The sequence below is a fragment of the Silene latifolia genome, chromosome 8 (genome assembly GCF_048544455.1).
Source record: "Silene latifolia isolate original U9 population chromosome 8, ASM4854445v1, whole genome shotgun sequence".
NCBI classification, from domain to species: Eukaryota; Viridiplantae; Streptophyta; class Magnoliopsida; order Caryophyllales; family Caryophyllaceae; genus Silene; species Silene latifolia.
In genome coordinates, this window is record NC_133533.1 from 58,841,164 (window position 1) to 58,860,231 (window position 19,068).

The 19,068-nt window shown below is 40.0% G+C and overlaps 1 protein-coding gene and 1 non-coding gene across 2 annotated transcripts; both read right to left on the bottom strand.

Annotated features, from left to right (window-relative positions):
* Positions 1 to 2,843: 2,843 nt before the first annotated feature.
* LOC141595241 (uncharacterized) lies at positions 2,844 to 5,880 on the bottom strand. The gene is made up of 4 exons (XM_074415208.1): positions 5,700 to 5,880; positions 4,086 to 4,432; positions 3,753 to 3,929; positions 2,844 to 3,671 (listed from the first exon to the last, which is right to left on the bottom strand). The coding sequence occupies exons 1-4, from the start codon at positions 5,878 to 5,880 to the stop codon at positions 2,844 to 2,846; spliced, it is 1,533 nt and encodes a 510-aa protein (XP_074271309.1).
* A 7,825-nt stretch (positions 5,881 to 13,705) lies between these two features.
* LOC141598010 (small nucleolar RNA R71) lies at positions 13,706 to 13,812 on the bottom strand. Its single transcript, XR_012523214.1, has one exon. It is a non-coding gene; the product is annotated as a small nucleolar RNA R71 (small nucleolar RNA).
* Between the last annotated feature and the right edge of the window lie 5,256 nt (positions 13,813 to 19,068).

Here is a 19,068-nt window from a genome sequence, read left to right on the forward strand (position 1 = left end):
AACGAACTAGGTCAAAGCAACAACGGAAGTTGAGATGATTCAACCGAAAATTGATTCTTTGCGTCTGTTTCGACCGAATTGCCGTGAAGCCGAATGCGTGTTTGTTAATATTCATTGGTGAATTTAATGCTTGATTATCGATATTTGACTCGGATAGAAGTAGTTTAATACATTATTTACATGTGAATTGGTCATAAAAACTATAAAACTAATTAGAACGAATTAATTACAAGATTAATAAAGAATTAAATAAACTAATTAGGTTAACTAGATTATTAATGACGAACTAATGACGATGATGATAAATAACAGATGCAAATATACCAAAGATGGATTTCATAGACTCAATATTGATGAATCGAACCTCTAAAAACCCGAATTGATTTTAATGACGAAAACCCGCAAATTTGAATCATAAGGAATTTAAGTCAAGAATTTAATGATAATAAATTATTAATGATATCATATGCTAAAATTATCATGTTAGAATTATTAGAACAAACAAAGACGAAACAAAAGAAACAGCGAAATTAACAGAAGACGAAGGAAGAAGAAGGAAAGCAGAAACTGCAGCAGCCTCACGAAGAGGCGCATCAGGTAGTGCGTCCCTTCGAAGAGGCGCAGCCGTTGCTGCACTCCTTCTCGACATCTGTCTCCCGTTAATCCGTAAAAAAGGTTTAAAACATGGTTTTATAAATCGTTTTTGAATGTGCTTTCGACGTAAATCTTACAATGATTATTACAAAAATAAAAACAATAATAAAAGATGGGATTTACATCCTCAGACTTACATGTTAGACGAAACGAGATTGACTAAGTTAACGTTTAGTGATGCTCGACTCGAATGTACGACTAAAGTGCCCTCTAAGAGGAAAACGAACAAGATTAATTAAAGTTGATTGATGTGGAGTTGGTCAAATTGGTCGGTCAAGCAAAAAGAGGCTGGTACTCAAAAGAATCCGAGCTTACGTGGTCGAAAATTCAAGCACGTAGACGCCAAAAAGCAAGAGCGTTGTCTTAGAATGCAAAGGGAGAAGAGAAGGGCGGATACTTGCGTGAGAAATATGAGGAACGAAGGTCCCTATTTATATTAATCACACGGAGGCATTAGGGTTTCAGAGAAACTTTGGAAGTGAATCTCGAAAAGATTTGAAAATAAGCAGAAAGGAACTGGGGAAGAGGCGCAGCAACTACTGCGTCTCTTGGAAGAGGCGCAGCACCTGCTGCGTCCTTTCCCAAGTGGTTTCCTCCTGCAGAAGAAAGATTTCCGCGTTTCTATTATGGAATTGCGGTTTGATCTCAATTTTCTTAATATTTTATATAATATTTCGGGATATAATTTTCCAAAGAGATTAAAAGATTGAAAATATAGAATAGAAGTATTCGGAACATTCCAGAATATTCTGAATCGGCATTTTAAACAGTTATTAGAAAATGAAGATGGTTTTTGACCCGGACTCCAAATGTACTCTAATTACTGCCAAAATGACCGTATCGGCGCATAGATGACAACTATGAGGTAGAGACAAGTGTTTGAGCTATCACTTAACGATAAAATTACGAATTGTCATAAATCGTTCCGCGTACTAAACATACGGCCCAATCATCACCGGGGCTTGCGGGAGGTGCAGAAATGAGGTATCTACAGCTCCCTTTCGTATGTTCCACAAGCCGCCTAGTGAGGGTGCTCCTACTGGAGAATTTAGGTTAGACATGTTGGAGTACCCTGTGCCTTGTCACCCCGCCTTTGCAGTTGAGATCTGCTAGCAACACTTTCAATGTACCATATATATTAGAGTTCAGAGTGACGTTTTCAAAGAAGATTGAAAATAGGAAATTTTACCAGAGTGATGTGAAGTACCTGATGATGTCTCATTGGGTGCCAGAGAAATTGTGGTCCCAGGAAGCTTACAGACCACACAACTCCAATAGTAGCTTTTAAAGTTTAAATAAATAAAAGAAAATAAAATGGAATAAAATTGGTAATATGCCTACTACCATTTTTTTTGTGGCTTTTCTGGATACACTACTCTGTAAACTAAACTCTACTTATTATTAAAAGTGATACCTCTTCGGGTGAAGTATGTTCCATGGTTTGTGTATGATTTGACCGTCCATAGTCATGAATCTGTACGCCCCGTGGCCAACAACGCCTTCTACCTGGTATGGTCCTTCCCATTTGTAGGCGAATTAATTGCCTGCCTTACGATTCTTGGTGTTTTGGAACACCTCGCGGAGAACCAGGTCTCCTACCTCCAAGAGCCTGATTTTTACGTTCTTGTTGTAACTCCTGGCGACTGACTGCTTGTAGGCAGCCAGACGTATTTTTGCGCTTGCTCGCAGCTTGTCTATCGTGTCCAGGCTTCCGACCATCTCCGCGCTGTTCAGTTCCCCTGTCATACATCCGTACCTGTGAGTTGGAACTAGAACTTCTGATGGAATAACTGCTTTTGCGCCAAACACCAGGCTGAAGGGTGTTTGGCCTGTCGCCGCTTGCCCGTTGGACTTTGGAGTCCTGGGTGCTGACTTTTCCTGAGAGATGTTCCACCTAGCACAGTATCCTTCCACGTCGTTTGAGATGAATTGTGATCCATTGTCACATATAATTTCTGACGAGATACCAAACCTACAGATGATATTACGTTTGATAAAAGAGATGACCTGTTTGTCTTTTACCTCTGTGAATGCTTCTGCTTCTATCCATTTGGAAAAATAGTTTGTCATTACTAGCATCCATATTCTGTTTCCTGTAGCTCTAGGCAGAGGGCCCACGATGTCCATTCCCCATGTCATGAATGGCCAGGGGGAAATGATAGGATGTAAGGGCTCTTCTGGCTGATGGATCATTGGCGCTGAACGCTGGCAGGCGTCGCATTTTCGGGCATATTCTGCCGAGTATGCCCTTGTTGTGGGCCAGAAGTAGCCTTGTATGAGGGCTTTATTTGACAAACTCTTGCCCCTGCATGGCTTCCACATTCGCCACTGTGCAGAGCATGCAATACAGTATGTGCTTCCTGTTTATCGAGGCACCGTAAGTAGGGTCCTGCCAGTGACTTTCTAAAAAGCACATTATCAATTAGTATGAATCTGGAGGTTTTCATTTTAAAACCCCTTATCTCCTTCTTGTCGTCTGGCAGCTTGCCGTATCTCAACCAATCTAGGTATGGCGTCCGCCAGTCCCAGTCGTCTGTCTGGTCAGCTGACTGATCGTTTGGCTGGACCGCTGTCTGGCCATACGTGGTTGGTAGAACAACTGCCCCATCTTGCTGATCTTCCAGCTCTCCATTATCTGCTTCTTCTAACTTTTGGATAGACGGTTCCAGTATGTGTGCGATGGGGATATTAGACAGCTCTGTTGGTTTGAAGGTTGCCCCCAGAGTTGCTAAGGCATCCGCCTCCACGTTTTGGTCTCTGGGGACCCGCTTGAGCTTGCAATCTCTAAATTTTTGTTTAAGCTCCTTTGCCACTTTTAAGTAGGCGATCATCTTTGAGTCCCTGGCTATGAATTCATCATTCACATGGTTAACTATCAGTAAGGAGTCACTGAATATCTGTAGGTTCCTGACTCCTAACTCCAGAGCTAGCTGCATTCCTAGTATTAGGGCTTCATACTCTATTTCATTATTAGTTGCCTTCAATTCATACCGCACTGCTTGTGCTATCAGATCTCCCTGTGGTGATCGCAGGATTAATCCTACACCTGCCCCCCTTTGGTTGGAGGCTCCATCGATGTGCATCTGCCAGACTTCTACCTCCTCCTTCCCTTTGAGGGTTAGGATCTCTTCGCCTGCCCGATTCTGGATAGCTGGACTGAAATCTGACACAAAATCTGCCAGCGCCTGTGATTTTATCGCTGTTCTTGGATCATATATGATGTCGTACCCACTAAGGTGTATGGACCATTTTGACATTCTGCCTGACAGCTCAGGCTTCCTCATTACAGATTTTAATAAATAATTGGTCACGACATGTATGGTGTGGGACTCAAAGTAGGGGCGCAGTTTGTACGATGCAATAACAAGTGTTAGTACGAATTTTTCAAGAGATGTGTACCTGGTCTCTGCTAGTAGCAGAGACTTGCTTACATAGTAGACTGGCGTCTGCTCCTTGTCCTGCTCTCTGACTAGAACCTCACTTACTGCTACCTTTGTGATAGCTAGATAGAGAAACAGTGGCTCTCCCAGCTCCGTCTTTGATAGTAGCGGCGGGGTGCTGAGGTAGTGCTTCAGCTCCCTGAATGCCTGCTCATGGTCTACCGTCCATTCGAACTTCTGGCTCTTCCTCAATATATCGTAGACTAGCCTGCACTTGTCTGAGGATCTCGAGATGAATCTGCTCAAAGCTGCCACTTTTCCTGCTAGCCTCTGCACATCCTTCGGTTTTTCTGGTGACTCCAGCTGCAACACGACCTTAATTTGCTCGGTGCTGGCTTCTATTCACCTTTGAGTTACGATGTAGCCCAAGAATTTGCCGGATGAGACTCGAAAGGTACATTTGGATGGATTCAGCTTTATTTTGTATTCTCTGAGGGTGCTGAATATTTCTGCCAGATGCTGCATGTGATCCTTAACTTTCTCTTGACTTCACCACCATATCGTTAATATATACCTCCATGACATGGTTCTTCCTATTTTCTCTTTAAACATTCTGTTGACCAACCTTTGATATGTGGACCCTGCATTCTTCAGGCCGAAGGGCATGACGTTGTAGCATTATATTCCTCTCTCAGACATGAATGTTATCTTCTCTTGATCTACTGGATCCATTTTGATTTGATTGTAACAACCTCAGGCGTCTAAGAATGTTAACATTTCATGTCAAGCTGTCGCATCCAACATTGCGCCAATGTGTGGTAGTGGGAAGGGGTCCTTGGGACATGCTTTGTTAAGGTCGGTGAAGTCCACGCATACTCTCCATTTCTCATTCTTCTTGGGCACCACCACCACGTTTGATAGCCACTCTGGATATTTTACTTCCCTTATCTTGTTTGCTACTAGCAGGCTGTCTACCTCCTGGTTGATCACCTTCCTCCTTTCAGCTGCGAAATTTCTCCGTCTCTACTGGATGGGCTTGCATCCTGGGTCTACGCTGAGTTGTATGTTATGATGGATGTATGTATTCCTATCATGTCATCATGGGACCATGTGAAACGATCCATGTTGGCCTGCAATAATTTAATTAGGTGTTGTATGAGATCTCCTGTGCATCCAGCCCCAATTAGCATGATCCTTTCTGGGTGCAGCTTGTCCAGGTTGATCTGATCTAGCTCCTCGGCTGGAGGCTCAATGTATTCGTCTTGGACATGCTGTTTCTGTAATTGCTATGCTGGAGGGTTGGCAGTACATTTTAATGCCTTCTTGTAGCAGCCTCTAGCTTCCTCATGGTCTCCTCGTATTGTTTCTACCCCCCATGGTGTGGAGAACTTTACACATTGATGATATGTCGAGGGGACTGCCTTCATCAGATGCAACTATGGTCTTCCAAGAATAACATTGTAGGTAGATGGTCCGTCTATGACCAGGTATCTTACTTGTTTATTGACTCCTCCTATATAGGTTGGGCTTACGGTTTCTCCCAGTGAGTTAGCTTAGCTGTTTCCCCACTGAATCCTACCAACGGGATGGTTTTCTTTTGCAAGTCCTTCTCGCTGAACCCCATGTTTTCTATGGTTTTCAGCATGATTAGGTTGACCGAGCTACCAGTATCTACCAGAATCTTTCTAACCATGCAATTGACCATTGATAGTGTTATGATAAGTGCTTCATAATGCTCATGTCCGTCATGTACATCCTCTTCGTCGAAAGCTACAACAGGCAGGTCACTGTGAGAAATTCTACAAGAAGTTTCTGGTCTATCTCCCTTAGTCTCAATAGCACGCATTTTGGCTGCTGAATATGTCAATCCGCTTAAGGCTGAGCCGCCTGTTATCACGTTTATTATATTGGTTCATGTAGGTGGCCCTGCAGGCTTTGCGGAGCCCACCTTATCCTGCTGCTTGCCCCCACTTGGTAGTAGGTGGCTCAACTCTCCTTGCTCGTATAGGCGCCTAATCTCCCTGCGTAAGGTGTAGCAATCTTCCGTGTTATGCCCGATGTCATGATGGAACTCACACTTTTTCTTACCGTCTTTTCGCCATGACTGCCCTTCTACTGGTGGCCTAGGCCACCTTACCCCGTCTCCCATCTCCCTGAGTGCTTTTAGGATTCCTCCGACGCCAGTTGTGAATCCGTATTTTGTGAGTGTGGGGAGTTGCTGATTCTCTTCTCTGTTGTCGTTCCTGTTGACTCCCCTACCATGTGGCTTGTACCTTTCCTCCTTCTTGCTGGTGGATTGTTTTCTACTCGAATTTTCCATGGCTGATGTGCTGGATACGCTTGGCGTACTTGGTATGCTGGCTCTGGCTAGGATATCTTCTTCTAGTCTGATCATAGCTGCTGGCTTTTCTTGCACCGCTTCGAAGCTATGGCAAGGGTGCATAGTTAGCTGCTTATACAGGTCTGACTCATGGTGTAGGCCCCTTCTAAAGGCTTCCACCGCTGTTGACATGTCACATTCTCGTACCGCCACCTTCTCATTGTTAAATATAGTGTTGTACTCTCCAATGGTCTCACTTGCTCCTTGAACAATTCTGTACAAGTCGCCTGCCTGCTTTTCTAGCTACCGACTGCTTCCGAATTGCTGAGTGAATGCATTTACCAGGTCGACAAACGTGGACATTGATCTGTTATGAAAACTTACGAGCCATCGGAGTGCTGGTCCCGACAGTGTGAATCCAAACCCTTTGCACATACAAGCTTCTTTTATGTGTCCTTTAGCTGTCACCGATATCATTTTCTGCTTGTATTGGCTTTTGTGGTCAAAGGGTTCTGTTGTGCCGTCGAAGAGAGGCATGTTCGGATTTGTGAATCCCTTTGGCATGACGATAACAGATATTGCATCCATGAATGGCGAGTCAGCATAACTGTCGGGTGCTGCTTTCTTGAGTGGAGGTGGCAGTCCTGGACCCTGCTTAGCATCTCTCTCTGTTCTAGATACTGCTGGTTGGTTAGGTTTCCTGAGTCCGAGCTACGTCTGTCTGTTACCTGCTGATTTGGAGTACTGCTTCTAGGCAAGAATTCTTAAGGATTCTGGCGTGGCGTGCTGCCTAATGGGGCTGAAGTCACGAGCGTTCCCTGGTGCCAGCTTACCTGCGGACTACCTGTGGATCCTGCACCGGGTGTTTGGTTAGTCATCACGAGGTTACTGGCTGGAGTATTACCTCGCTGTGTTTCTATACGACTGGCAGTCTGCCAGCTGTCTGGTGTTAGATATCCAAGTCCTTGTGGGATTATCCTTTCTCTTGTCGGCACTGCTGTCAGATCTAATCTTGTTCCCAGCTCGGCTGGTATTTGCCGAGGTTGACTCCTGCTGCCTGATGCCCCCGGGTGAGATACACTATCGGGGCCCGTCCTTCTTCTTTCGTGCTTGCTGGTGTGGTGTACTGTTGTTTCAGGATGTCTATTTGCGCCCATAGTTCCATGTTCCTCTTCCTTGCATCAGCTTCTGCCTTCCTCTGGTCTTCTCGCATACCCTCCATGACCTTCTACAAGTTTTCCATGCCACTAAGCAAGGTTTGTGTTGGACTTGGAGGTGGAGTGAGGCCTGAACTTCCTGTTCCCTTGTCTGATCTGGATTGTGCCACTACAGGAGGAGTTTTGGGAGGCAGAGTGACTTTTGTCACAGATGTGGTTCTTGGGGTGTGTCCGAATGCTGGAGTTTGAGCCGTTGATGCTGGATTTTGAACAGGATTTGGTGGTATCGACGGCTGACCGCTCCCTAACACGGCTGCTGATGTTTGTTTGTCCATTATGTGTCTGAGTAATTAACGATTGACGACCACAATGCTCTACGGTGGGCGCCAAACTGTTGGTAATTTTCTACCGAATTCGGTTTAGTAGGTCAATGCGGTCTTATTCGTTGTTTGTTGATTGAGATGTTTATGTTAATGAAAAGATGCAAATAAAGGTTAACACAAGAGATTTGGTGATGCGGAAAACCCAATGTGGGAAACGACCGCGGGAAGGGACGGTACCCTTCCAATGAGTGCACTAGCTTTGAATATGATATTGAGTACAGAGGAGACGGCACGTTAGCCTAGCTAGTACTATGCGTTATGTTTGTATGATGGTTCTTGAACGAATATTCTTCCTTGTCTCCTTGGCTATTTATAGGGTAGGAACCCTAGTTGTGTCGTACTCCGTTTATGACAAGCAATATTAGTCCTACCATGCTTCTTTCCATAAACACGACTTTGTATTCTATTCTCCCTGATCTTCCTGAATTCTCCCTGGCGACATCACAACGTGTGGGCTTTTTCTATTCACGGGCCCTTCATAATTGCTAAGCGTCCTCGACCCAACTTATTAAACGAAATCAGATGGGCTTGCTTCCTATTAGGCCAATATGCGGATTTTGGCCCAAACATCGTCATCTTCATAACCTGTTGGACTTTAATCTTAGCGGCGATAACCATCTCGAATTGATTACGAGGCTAGTCATTGTATGCATCTATCATATTAAGGCAATAGTAACCACAGTCATCCTCGCTCAAAATTGGCAAGGCTAAACAGCAGATCGCTAGGTGTTTATAAATTGATAGCATTAAGATTACAGAGTAGGTTAAAACATATTTCTATTGATTGCAAAACTCTTAATAATGCGGGACAAATCTGGCATATGCATTGTTGATACAATTTCTACATACAGAGTAGGGCTAGTGCGAGTTGGGTCCATATTATCTGGTTCGGACCTGATCCACATAGTATTTTTTTTATCGGGCCAAGTTGAAATGGGCTGGAAATATTGGGCACTGGCCCGGCACAGGCTGGCCGGGCTAGAAAATATCGGGCCACGAATGCGAGCTGACATGCACCATTTAACAACTCTACATATGAGAGAGGGTAGTGGGTAGAGCTAATAATGTGTAGACCGCTACTATTTAAAAGGATTTGTTCATAATAATATGGGTTTTTTTTATAATTGTTACCACGTATAATTTATATTTTATTAACTACTAATAAAGTCAAATTTCTTTAAAAATTGCTACCAATGTTGGTTTGGTTTAAAACTAACTACCAAATGACCACAAACCTCCTATTTGCGCATGAGAAGATAATAATACCCCTATTTTATACTCCCCTCACTCATATCATCCATTTACCCAAACATATCTCTCTTTAACCTAATTTAACTTCCCTCGTCATTAACCTAACCTAAATTACTTCCTAATTAAATTGGGGATTATGAAAATCATCTCAATCCTATAAACTTCTTCCCCAAATTGAATCCTAGATTAGGGTTTACATCTAATCTAAATCCCTAATCGTTTTTGATTTCATTGTTTGTTGGATTCACTATTGCCCCTATTCACATTGCTACAAACCAAGAAAATTAAATATGAAGAATCCTAATTTAAACTAATTTGAAAAATTACAATGCTTATATCAAATAGAGCAAGAAAAAAGAAGAGATAAAATAATTACCCGAACTTGAAAAAAAAGCTGAAATAAGAAATGATAATCAGATTAATGAGAGAGAGAGAGAGAGAGAGAGAGATTGAGAATTAAAATTATTGAAATTGAAAATTAATTGAGGTGTTGATGAATGAATTAGAAACATATAAGGAGGGGTAATGGCATTAAAAGAAGAAAAAATACAACTTATAGATGACAATTTGAAATGAATGGCTGAGATCTTCACTTATTGCTTCAAAACCTGATGTGGTAGTTAGTTTTAAACCGAACCAACAATATTGGTAGCAGTTTTTAAAGAAATTTTACTTTGGTAGCAGTTGATAAAATTTAAATTATACGTGGTATTAGTTATCAAAAAATCCTAAAAATATACTCCCTCTATTCAACATTTATCATCCCATTTCAATATAATACCCCTTACATATAATGAAGAAATGAGGTGATATTGAATGGAGGGAGTATTAAAATATAAGGTTACAAATAACAAAAGTAGGCTCGTTAAAACTAACGGACGGATGTGGAGTAAGATGAATTTCCATGAACCAGCCCGCTAAAACTAATGGGCGATATGGAATAAAATGAATTTCCATGAGCCGACTTACAAGGCTCGCCTAAAAATATATTTTCCAAATTTTATCTATATATGACAATTTTAATAACATTTGAAAAATGTATATTAACAATAAGCTAGGTACTTTTTAGGTAAATTTGAGCAACTCAGAGAAAAAAAAGGTTCATAAATCTATTTTGTTCTTGTTTTTGTCTAGGTTATAACTCGTCCACAAGCTTGCGGGTAGGCCTGCCTATTTTGATGAACAGGTATGGACAATCAGACTAGGATCAATTCAAAGGACCCTATAACAAATTTAAGCACGCCAGACATTTTAAAGTATAGGCCCATCCATATCCGGTTCTAGCCTGCCAAATATTGTTGGAGATTCCTGAAATCTCAACTTTTAATGTGGAAGCCCGTAAGTTATTTGTTAAAGTTAAATTCCCTCTAATCAAACTTTCTTATAATTATTAAATTTTAATTTTAACTCGGGACCAGTTTTCTTTTAGGCTTATGTTATAGAACGGTGTTGAAAACCTTACTCTATTATTGTCTTAGGGTTTGGGATGGTAAAACATCCGCCAACCTATTCCGTTCTGGGCTTAGGGACTGCTAAATCAACATAAGAGTTAAATAGGGTGGGTATTAATCCACATGCCGTATGGAAGTCCATAGATCCATTTCACAACTAGATGTCATATTGATTTTCGCAGTACACATTCTACCCACACTAATATACTTTTGACCATTATACCCTTCACATCCCCCCCTCTCATTTCTTTCTCTTTTGTTATTCTCTTAATTTATTTTCTTCTCCCACCCATTAGCGCCACCAACCACCGCCTTATGACACCACCTTAAGTCACCACCATAAACCACCCTCCGCGCACCACCGTTGTCGAACATCAAGGCCCTAAATGACCCTCGTCAGAAAAGAGGGTTGGTTTCAATGAATTTGATATGCTTGAATTCAAAAATAATGTTGAAATATTTTTATAAATTGAATCTTTTGCCAGTCAATATGAATTTGATATGGTTTCAGATTTCAATAAATTCAATTCATTTATATTTTGTCGGCCAATGAATCCGTGGTTTGGTATTTTTTCAACTCTTTACACAAGTGTTGGTTGTGCGCAGAGTGGGGAGGAAGGCAGTTTGGTGCAACGAGCGGAGGGACATGGTGCACCTAGCGTGATGGGCGGTCGGTCGCAGGTGGGGATCCGGAAGATACGACGATAGCTAACACCCCAAGGATAATGGAACAGGACAACCAAAACATCCTGGCGGCTAAACTTATTTGGGGTAACCTAAAGCAGTTTATTATTTTTGATAACAAAAAACACGATAAACAAGTATTAACCATCAAACAGAAATTTTAACCACCACATCCGACCCAACCAACAGCACAACCAAACCCCGACTCCACCCTACCAAGTGATGAGTCATAATTATATACATATTTATGCCTCCCCTTAATTACTTTTGATACGGTTTTCGTGCTAGTTTATATCATTTACATGCCTTTTATGTTAGAATGTCGATACTTCCGCATTTTGATGTTTAATGCAGGAATAATGTATTTGAGGAGCAAAAGAATGAAATGGGCATTGCGGAGTAGGCATGAAGAAATACACGAAGCATGGCACGAGAATATATAAGAATGAAGGAAGAGAAGTTAAGAAGAAAACACGAAGAAAAGAGCTTCTTATTACTAGTGCCTACTTTGAAGAGTCATATCTCGAGTTTTACAACCGATTTTCAAGTGATTCTATCTGGAGGTGAAATCTTATCTTCTTAGCTTTCCAACGCCGTAAAAATCGCTTGTTTCTGACAAGTAACGAAGAAATAACGGGCGTTTGAAGTTCAGTGCGCGAAGCAGGAACTTGGTTCCTCGATCAACTGCAATGAGGGCTCGATCGAGGAACCAACCTAATCACTTAAAATTTGCAATGTCGAGAGTTGGGGTTCCTAAACTTTGGTACCTCGATCGAGTAAGACGAGGCTCGATATAGGAAGTGGTGACTCGATCGAGTGCATCAAGGGCTCGATCGAGGAACCTCCAGTTTCTATAATTCCCGCAAATTTTCCTTAAGTCGGTTATGTTTTGCGATAAATACCAAAACTCGTACCCTAGGTTATTTATGCTTTAATTTCCATAGGTTTAGAATAGTTACTCTAAAAACTCTCTCAAATACTTAGTTTTAGTTTATATTTATTGTTCTTCCTTCCGGATCTAAGCATTCCTTTATTACGGTATCAATCTTTTTTAATAATTATTCTCATTATTGTTCATCTTGTTATGCTCTTAATTATGCCTTCTTATATTGTTATTGTTGTTATTATAATTAGTATGAGTAGCAAAATCTTCTATCTAGGGTGAAAGGGGATCTAGGTTGTTAGAAGTGGATTAAACTAATGAATTGATAGTTAATATTGCTTATTTGTTGTTGTTCATGTTATTGTTCTTCATCTAGTAAATTAATTATTGGCCAGGGTTAATTGACTAGTATAGCAAATTGAGACTTTCACCGACTGGGTTAGAATCAATATATGCCACAATAACTGAATAGAGATAATTTAATGATAGTGATTCCATGTTAAATTAGATCTAAAGGAATATTGAATCGATCGATCATATAACCTTAAGCAACATAATTAACTCTATCAATGAATTAAATCACACCTCGTATGACTGCTTAGTGAACCCGAATCCCTAGACTCTTTAATATTATTGTTATTCATCTTTATTTACTTGCAATTAGTTGTTAGCATACAAACAATCAAAACCCCCATAAATTGTTACCTTAAAGACAGACTTAAATATTAACAAACTGGAATAATTACCTCGCCTCTCTGTGGATTCAACCCTTCTTACCGCTAGCTATTTGTTAGTAGTAATTTAGGTTTACTTTGATTAAGGTGATACGACTTTAGCCTTATCAAATTTGGCGCCGTTGCCGGGGAGGCAACAATTGTTCTGTTTGTTTCTGTTTATTTTTATCTTTTGTTTCAGGACTTCAGTTCCTTGAGGCAGTTTTATCTATTCTTGTTGTTTTCGTGTATTCCCAGGTCTAACAGGTTAGAGAATATACCTTTTGATCCTGAGCCAGAAAGGACTTTTCGCTACAGGCGAAAATTTCAAAGAGAAGTAAGTCAAGTGGAAGACTTGAGTACACTTGACTACGAGCGGTATACTTTTGCAGAAGACTCGTCCTTAGAAGAGGACACACTTATTTCTGCACTTGTGGTTTCTACAACATCAAAGATGCCGACATTGGCAAGTCACTCCGAACCCACGGTTGATTCTATTCCTAAAGGCTTTAAGCTCCCTACCGCTGATAAGGGAACTTTTGAGATCAAGCCTTCATACATAAGCCTAATAGAGAGGAATTTATTTGGAGGAAAAGCTAGAGAGGACCCCGCAAAGCAAATGGAAAAGTTTGTTACTTATTGCTGTTCTATTCCTTTGATAGCTGGGGTGTCTCAAGATCAGGTCAAGCAAACTTTATTTCCTTTCTCTTTGAGAGATGATGCAGATGAGTGGTTAAGAGACTTAGACATGGAGACCGACGCAATTACCAATTGGACTTCTCTAGCTCTTGCATTCTACAAGAGGTATTTTCCACCACAGAAAACCAATGCTCTTAGAAGTCATATTACAAGCTTTAAACAGGGTCCTAGTGAGGATTTTAATGAAGCTTGGATACGGTTCAAAAGACTAGTTCGGTCCATCCCTCACCATGGTTTTGAAATTTGGTTCATTTGCAACCAATTTTACAACGGTTTGTATAATGATCATAAAGCTCTACTTGATTCAGCTGCCAATGGGAGATATCAAGATAACACTAGTGATGGTAATGCTTGGAAGTTGATTGATCAGATAGCTACTCACACAGCTGAGTATGGTAACCCATCTGAGATTAGACTATGTCGGTGAGCACGTAATTTAGTAATTAATTATGTCGAAGTTGGAATTTATATTAATTACATGTGAAAAAGCTAGATAAAAGAACAAAATATAATTAACAACTGAATGTACATCATATAAATGTCAAAGACGGGATTTAAGAAATAATTAAAAGAAAAAGAAAATTTAAAAGAAAAAGAAATAAATAGAAAAAAGAAATAAATAAGAAAAGGAAGTTTGAAGAAATAAGGAAATAAAAGAAAAGGAAACAAAAGTAAAAAAAAATTGGAAAATAAGTAAAATTTAAGAAAATAAGGAAAATTGAAAAATAAGAAAAATTGAAAAATAAGGAAATCAATTAAAACTGACAAAAATAAATTAAAAGATTTAAAATATAGCTAAATAGGTGATAATACAAATAATAGTCGATTAATATATACACTACGTCAAAACGGGAATGAGTTCAGGGGCAGAAGCCAGTTTAGAACAGGCGCATCAATGGGTGCGTCCTCTGGAACAGGCGCATCACCCACTGCGTTTGTTCCGGGATGGGTTATGACCGTGAAAGTCAGACTCGGTTAGTTGTTACGGTTGATTGATTATAAAAAAAATTGATTTTACATGTTAATGATTAAACCCGAATGATAATATTAAGAATGAATTTTATGTACAAAACCCGTCTCAAACCAATTAATATTGATTACTAATGATTATAAGACGAATTAAACGAATTTGAAAGCTTAAAGGTTGATTTTGAATAATAAACAGAAACTTTAATGTACAAAAAGTGAGTTTAAGAGACCAAGTATTAATTACCGAGTCACTAAAACCCAGATTTGAGTATGGGACGGAATAAACCAACCAATATGAAGAATTAGCGATTTAAACCGACTAAAGAAGAAAAGGTTTAAGAAAATAAATTGACGGGTAAAATAACTTGATGAAAGCTAATTAAAAGATGTAGGTTGAAAGAAAAGAAAAGAATTGAAAAAGAAAGAAGGAGAAAAGAACGAACCCGAGGAGAAGAAGGAACAGAGCAGCTGAAAGCAGCCTCTGGAAGAGGCGCAGCAGAAGTTGCGATCCTTCCAGAAGGCACAGCAGACACTGCGTTTCTTCTACTCGTCAGATCTGAACAGTTTTGACGAAATAAGGTTTGAAACATGCGTTTTAACAAATTATCGTCTTGGCATTAATATGATGTAAACTCGTAAAATAAAATACAACAATAATATAAACAAGATTAAAAGATGGAATTTTACACCCTCAGACTTACTTGTTAGCATCGCGAGATTTAACTAAAATCGGTTTTTAGAGGTAACTCGACTCGATCTATGCAAATATGTAAGTGCCCTTGAAAAAGGATTTAAAACAATATTGATTAATTGATTGTGTAGTGGTCAAATTGGACTGTCATGGAAATGTGACTGGTACTCAGAATGATCTGAGCTTACGTGGTCGATTGATCAAGCATGTAGGCGTCAAAAGCTTAGAGCAAGGTCTAGAATGCAAAGAGAGAAGAGAAGGTCGGACACTCGCGTGAAAAATATGTGAGGCAAAGGCCTCTATTTATACTAAACACATAACGGAATTATGGTAAGGGTAGAATTTGGAAGGGAATAGGAAAGAAAGGTCCGGAAATAACCGAACACGGAAACTTGCACAAAAATAAAGCCCTGAGAAAAGGCGCAACAGGTGCCGTGTCCCTTAGAAGAGGCGCAGCCCTTACCGCATGCTTTCTCGGGTAGTTTCCTTATGCGCAAGAAAACGCGTTTGACAGTCTGCCGTATTTTAAGCATAACGTTCTCTACAAGACTCGGAATAAGGTGATTTTGATGGCGTTGGAAAGCTTAGAGAAAGATCTAGAACTTTATATGAAATAGACCAGACCCAAAAAAGTCGTCATCATCTCTTAAAATGGGCCTAAATGTCGGGTTGTCATTTTAGCTAAATGAAATGCACATTTTGTAATGTAAACTTCAAGTTTAGCCCAAAGATGTGACGTGGGACTCAAAATGAGATATACTCATAATATTTTATGACATCCTAACCTTAGGTCGACAAGCACATTGCTTTTTGACTCGGGATTTGACGGTTTTAGGAAATGAAGACGGTTTTTGACCCGGACTCCAAATGTACTCTAATTACTGCCAAAACGACCGTAATGATACCTAGATGACAACCAAGGGGTAGACACAAGTGTATGAGTTACCTTTTATTAATCAATTTAAAAAACGTCATAAAATCACGACATATGCTAAACATGTGGCCTAATCATCACTAGCTGTTTGGCGGGAGGTACAGAAACGAGGTGTCTATAACTATAGAGCAAGTTCATGCCTTCCAATCTTTCAAGCAAGGTACACCATATTCTAACTTCTTTCAAGCTCCTCAACAAGGTACCTATATTATTCCTTTAAATCATGGTAATCAGCCACAAGGAGGTTATCAAAGGCTAAATCAAGGAGGTTTTCAACAATTTCAACCTCCTCCTCAAGCCCCAAGTATTGAGGTGTCGGAGTTAAAAACTCTATTTCAACAAACTTTGATGATTCAACAAAAGCAAACGGCTCAAATCTCCGAACTTATGGCTCATAATAAGATGTTGGATACTCAAGTTGCTCAAATGGTGGCTCAAAATCCATCAAAATAGTCTGGTCTTCCTCCTCAAGGTAAACAAGCTCATGAGCATGTAAATGCTATTTCTTTGAGGAGCGGTACTACTTATAAGGGTCCGGACATGCCCACTAATGAAGATGAGGTTCCCTACATGCATCCTAAGGGATTGGGAAATTTGGAGCTAAGTGATGATGAAAAAGAAATTGACGAAAGTGAAACACGCGATTTGAAGAAAAGCGAGAAAAGCAAAAAAGACAGGTCTGCACAAGATCCTCGATCAAGTAGGATGAGGCTTGATCGATGAACCAAGCCACTCGATCGAGTTCACCTCGGGCTCGATCGACGAAACCCCCCCCCCCCCCCTGTTGATGATTTTTCGTCTGTTTCAGCTACGACATTGGATAAAAATAGGTTCCTCGATCAAGTGACTACTGGGCTCGATCGAGGCACCCCTGTATTTGACGATAATATTTCCAAACCGTCTCCTAATGTAAAAGAAGCCGAGCCAATTAAAATTCAACTACCTTTTCCTCAAAGATTGCAGAAATCCAAACTTGAGCAACAGTTTGGAAGGTTTATGGAGTAGTAAAGAATCTTCAAGTGACAGTGCCATTTACTGAATTGGTAACTCAAGTGCCGGCGTATGCTAAATTTTTTAAGAGAAATATTATCAAAGAAGCGGTCTTTTGATGAAGTGGAGACAGTATATTTTACTCAGTAGTGCGCGGCCGCATTGCAAGCTAACTCACCACCAAGCTTAAGGATCCAGGGAGTTTTTCTATTCCTTGTCATGTTGGCAGTATAGCTATTGATAGAACCCTTTTTTATTTAGGGCTAGTGTTAGTGTCATGCCATATTTAATATGTAAAACGTTAAATATGGGTCAACTCCGTATCACTAATATGACCTTACAAATGGCCGATAGATCTTTAAAGAAACCTATTGGTTTCTTAGAAGATGTGCCCGTTAGTGTAGGGAAGTATTTCATTCCAGTTGACTTTATTGTTATGGATATGACTGATGACTCTCAAGTACCCATCATTCTTGGTAGACCATTCCTTCACACTGCAGGAGCACTCATAGATGTTAGGGATAATAGTCTGACACTAAGAGTTGGGGATGACACTATTAGATTTGTTCTTGATAATGCTTTAACACATCCACCTGATTTAAAAGCTTCTTGTCATATGATTAATGCTCTTGATCCTATTTTGATGATTATCTTGCTTTATGTTTTGATAGGAATTCACCTGACGCCCCTGTTGTTGCATCATATCTATGGAGCAAGGAAGTGGAAGAGATAGGGAAGCTGATTTATGGAGATGATCCTCTTCCTGAGATGGTTTACAGCTGTGATGACAATGTTGACATAGAAGCTGAGTTGGATGCTTTACAGGCAGAAATATTCAAAGAGGAGCCAGTCAAAGTCCTTGATGAAGCTCATATGATGGATGAAGTGCCCTATCTCCCACCAAGTGATGATGACATGAAAAACAATGACCATTGCTCTTATTTTACATTAGACTTTGAGTTTGATAAGCAAGAACTTTATTTGTCATCTATTTTCTCTTGGACTATTTATTGGTGCTACTTATGCTTTTGTGTAGCACATGCGCTACTTTTTGATTTACTGTTACGAGCTTTAACTTATATTGATTATGATTTGTGTGCGCATTTATTTTAAATGCAGGAAGTTGCTCGTCCATATGGTTCCTCGATCGAGTAAGACGAGGCTCGATCGAGTAACCACGTTTTTGGGTTTATTTCGTAGCTAACTTGATGTGGAATTGCGTGGTTGATGATTTTTCCCCTATTTTTGCAGCTGGTTTGAGGGAATCATAAGCACTTACCCGGTATTCGAATCATAAGCACTTACCCGATATTCTCTTCTCTTGTACCTTCTTTAATTGTATTATCTATTTCTTTCCCATTCCTCTTGTTTGTTGTGTCCTTTAGGTTGCTGGATTTGTGTTTGATTGTTATGCTGTAGGCATCAAAAACATGTTTTTCCTTTATTTTGAGTCGAGTCTTGGTGAATTTAGATAACAATGATGTTAAATTGCATTGTTTTTGCATTTGAATCTCAAATAGTTGTTCATGTACATTGTTTTGACTCGTTAGCCATGAAAACAAAACTCATAATTTAAGTCTTAACCGTATTGACATGCCTGATATTGATTAGATTTGACAAAATTATGTTGGTAAACTACTTAAATTATGAGGTCTATAGAGCTTCCTAGGTCAGGAACATCAATAAATTGGTCTCATTTGGCAATTAGGCTTGAGTGTAGTTTCTCCTTGTGGAATATGTAATATCAAACTGCTTGATTTCTTGATACTTTTATTGCTTTCATTTGACTAAGTACATGTGGATAGGCGGTTCTTACCGTTCAAATAAGACTCACAATTGCCTTTTTGTTAGCCCGTTTGAACCCTTGTAGCCGTTCTATATCCTACATTTGTAAATACCTCGTTTATAC

Excerpts from the sequence above, each read along its gene's own strand:
- LOC141595241 (XM_074415208.1), bottom strand. The coding sequence starts at position 5,880 with ATGCGTGCTATTGAGACTAAGGGAGATAGACCAGAAACTTCTTGTAGA. Across the intron at positions 4,433-5,699 it reads AAAGATTCTGGTAGATACTG|AAGCCAGCACCGAGCAAATT; the intron begins GTAGCTCGGTCA and ends AAAGGTGAATAG. Across the intron at positions 3,672-3,752 it reads CCCTCAAAGGGAAGGAGGAG|GGAGATCTGATAGCACAAGC; the intron begins GTAGAAGTCTGG and ends CGATCACCACAG.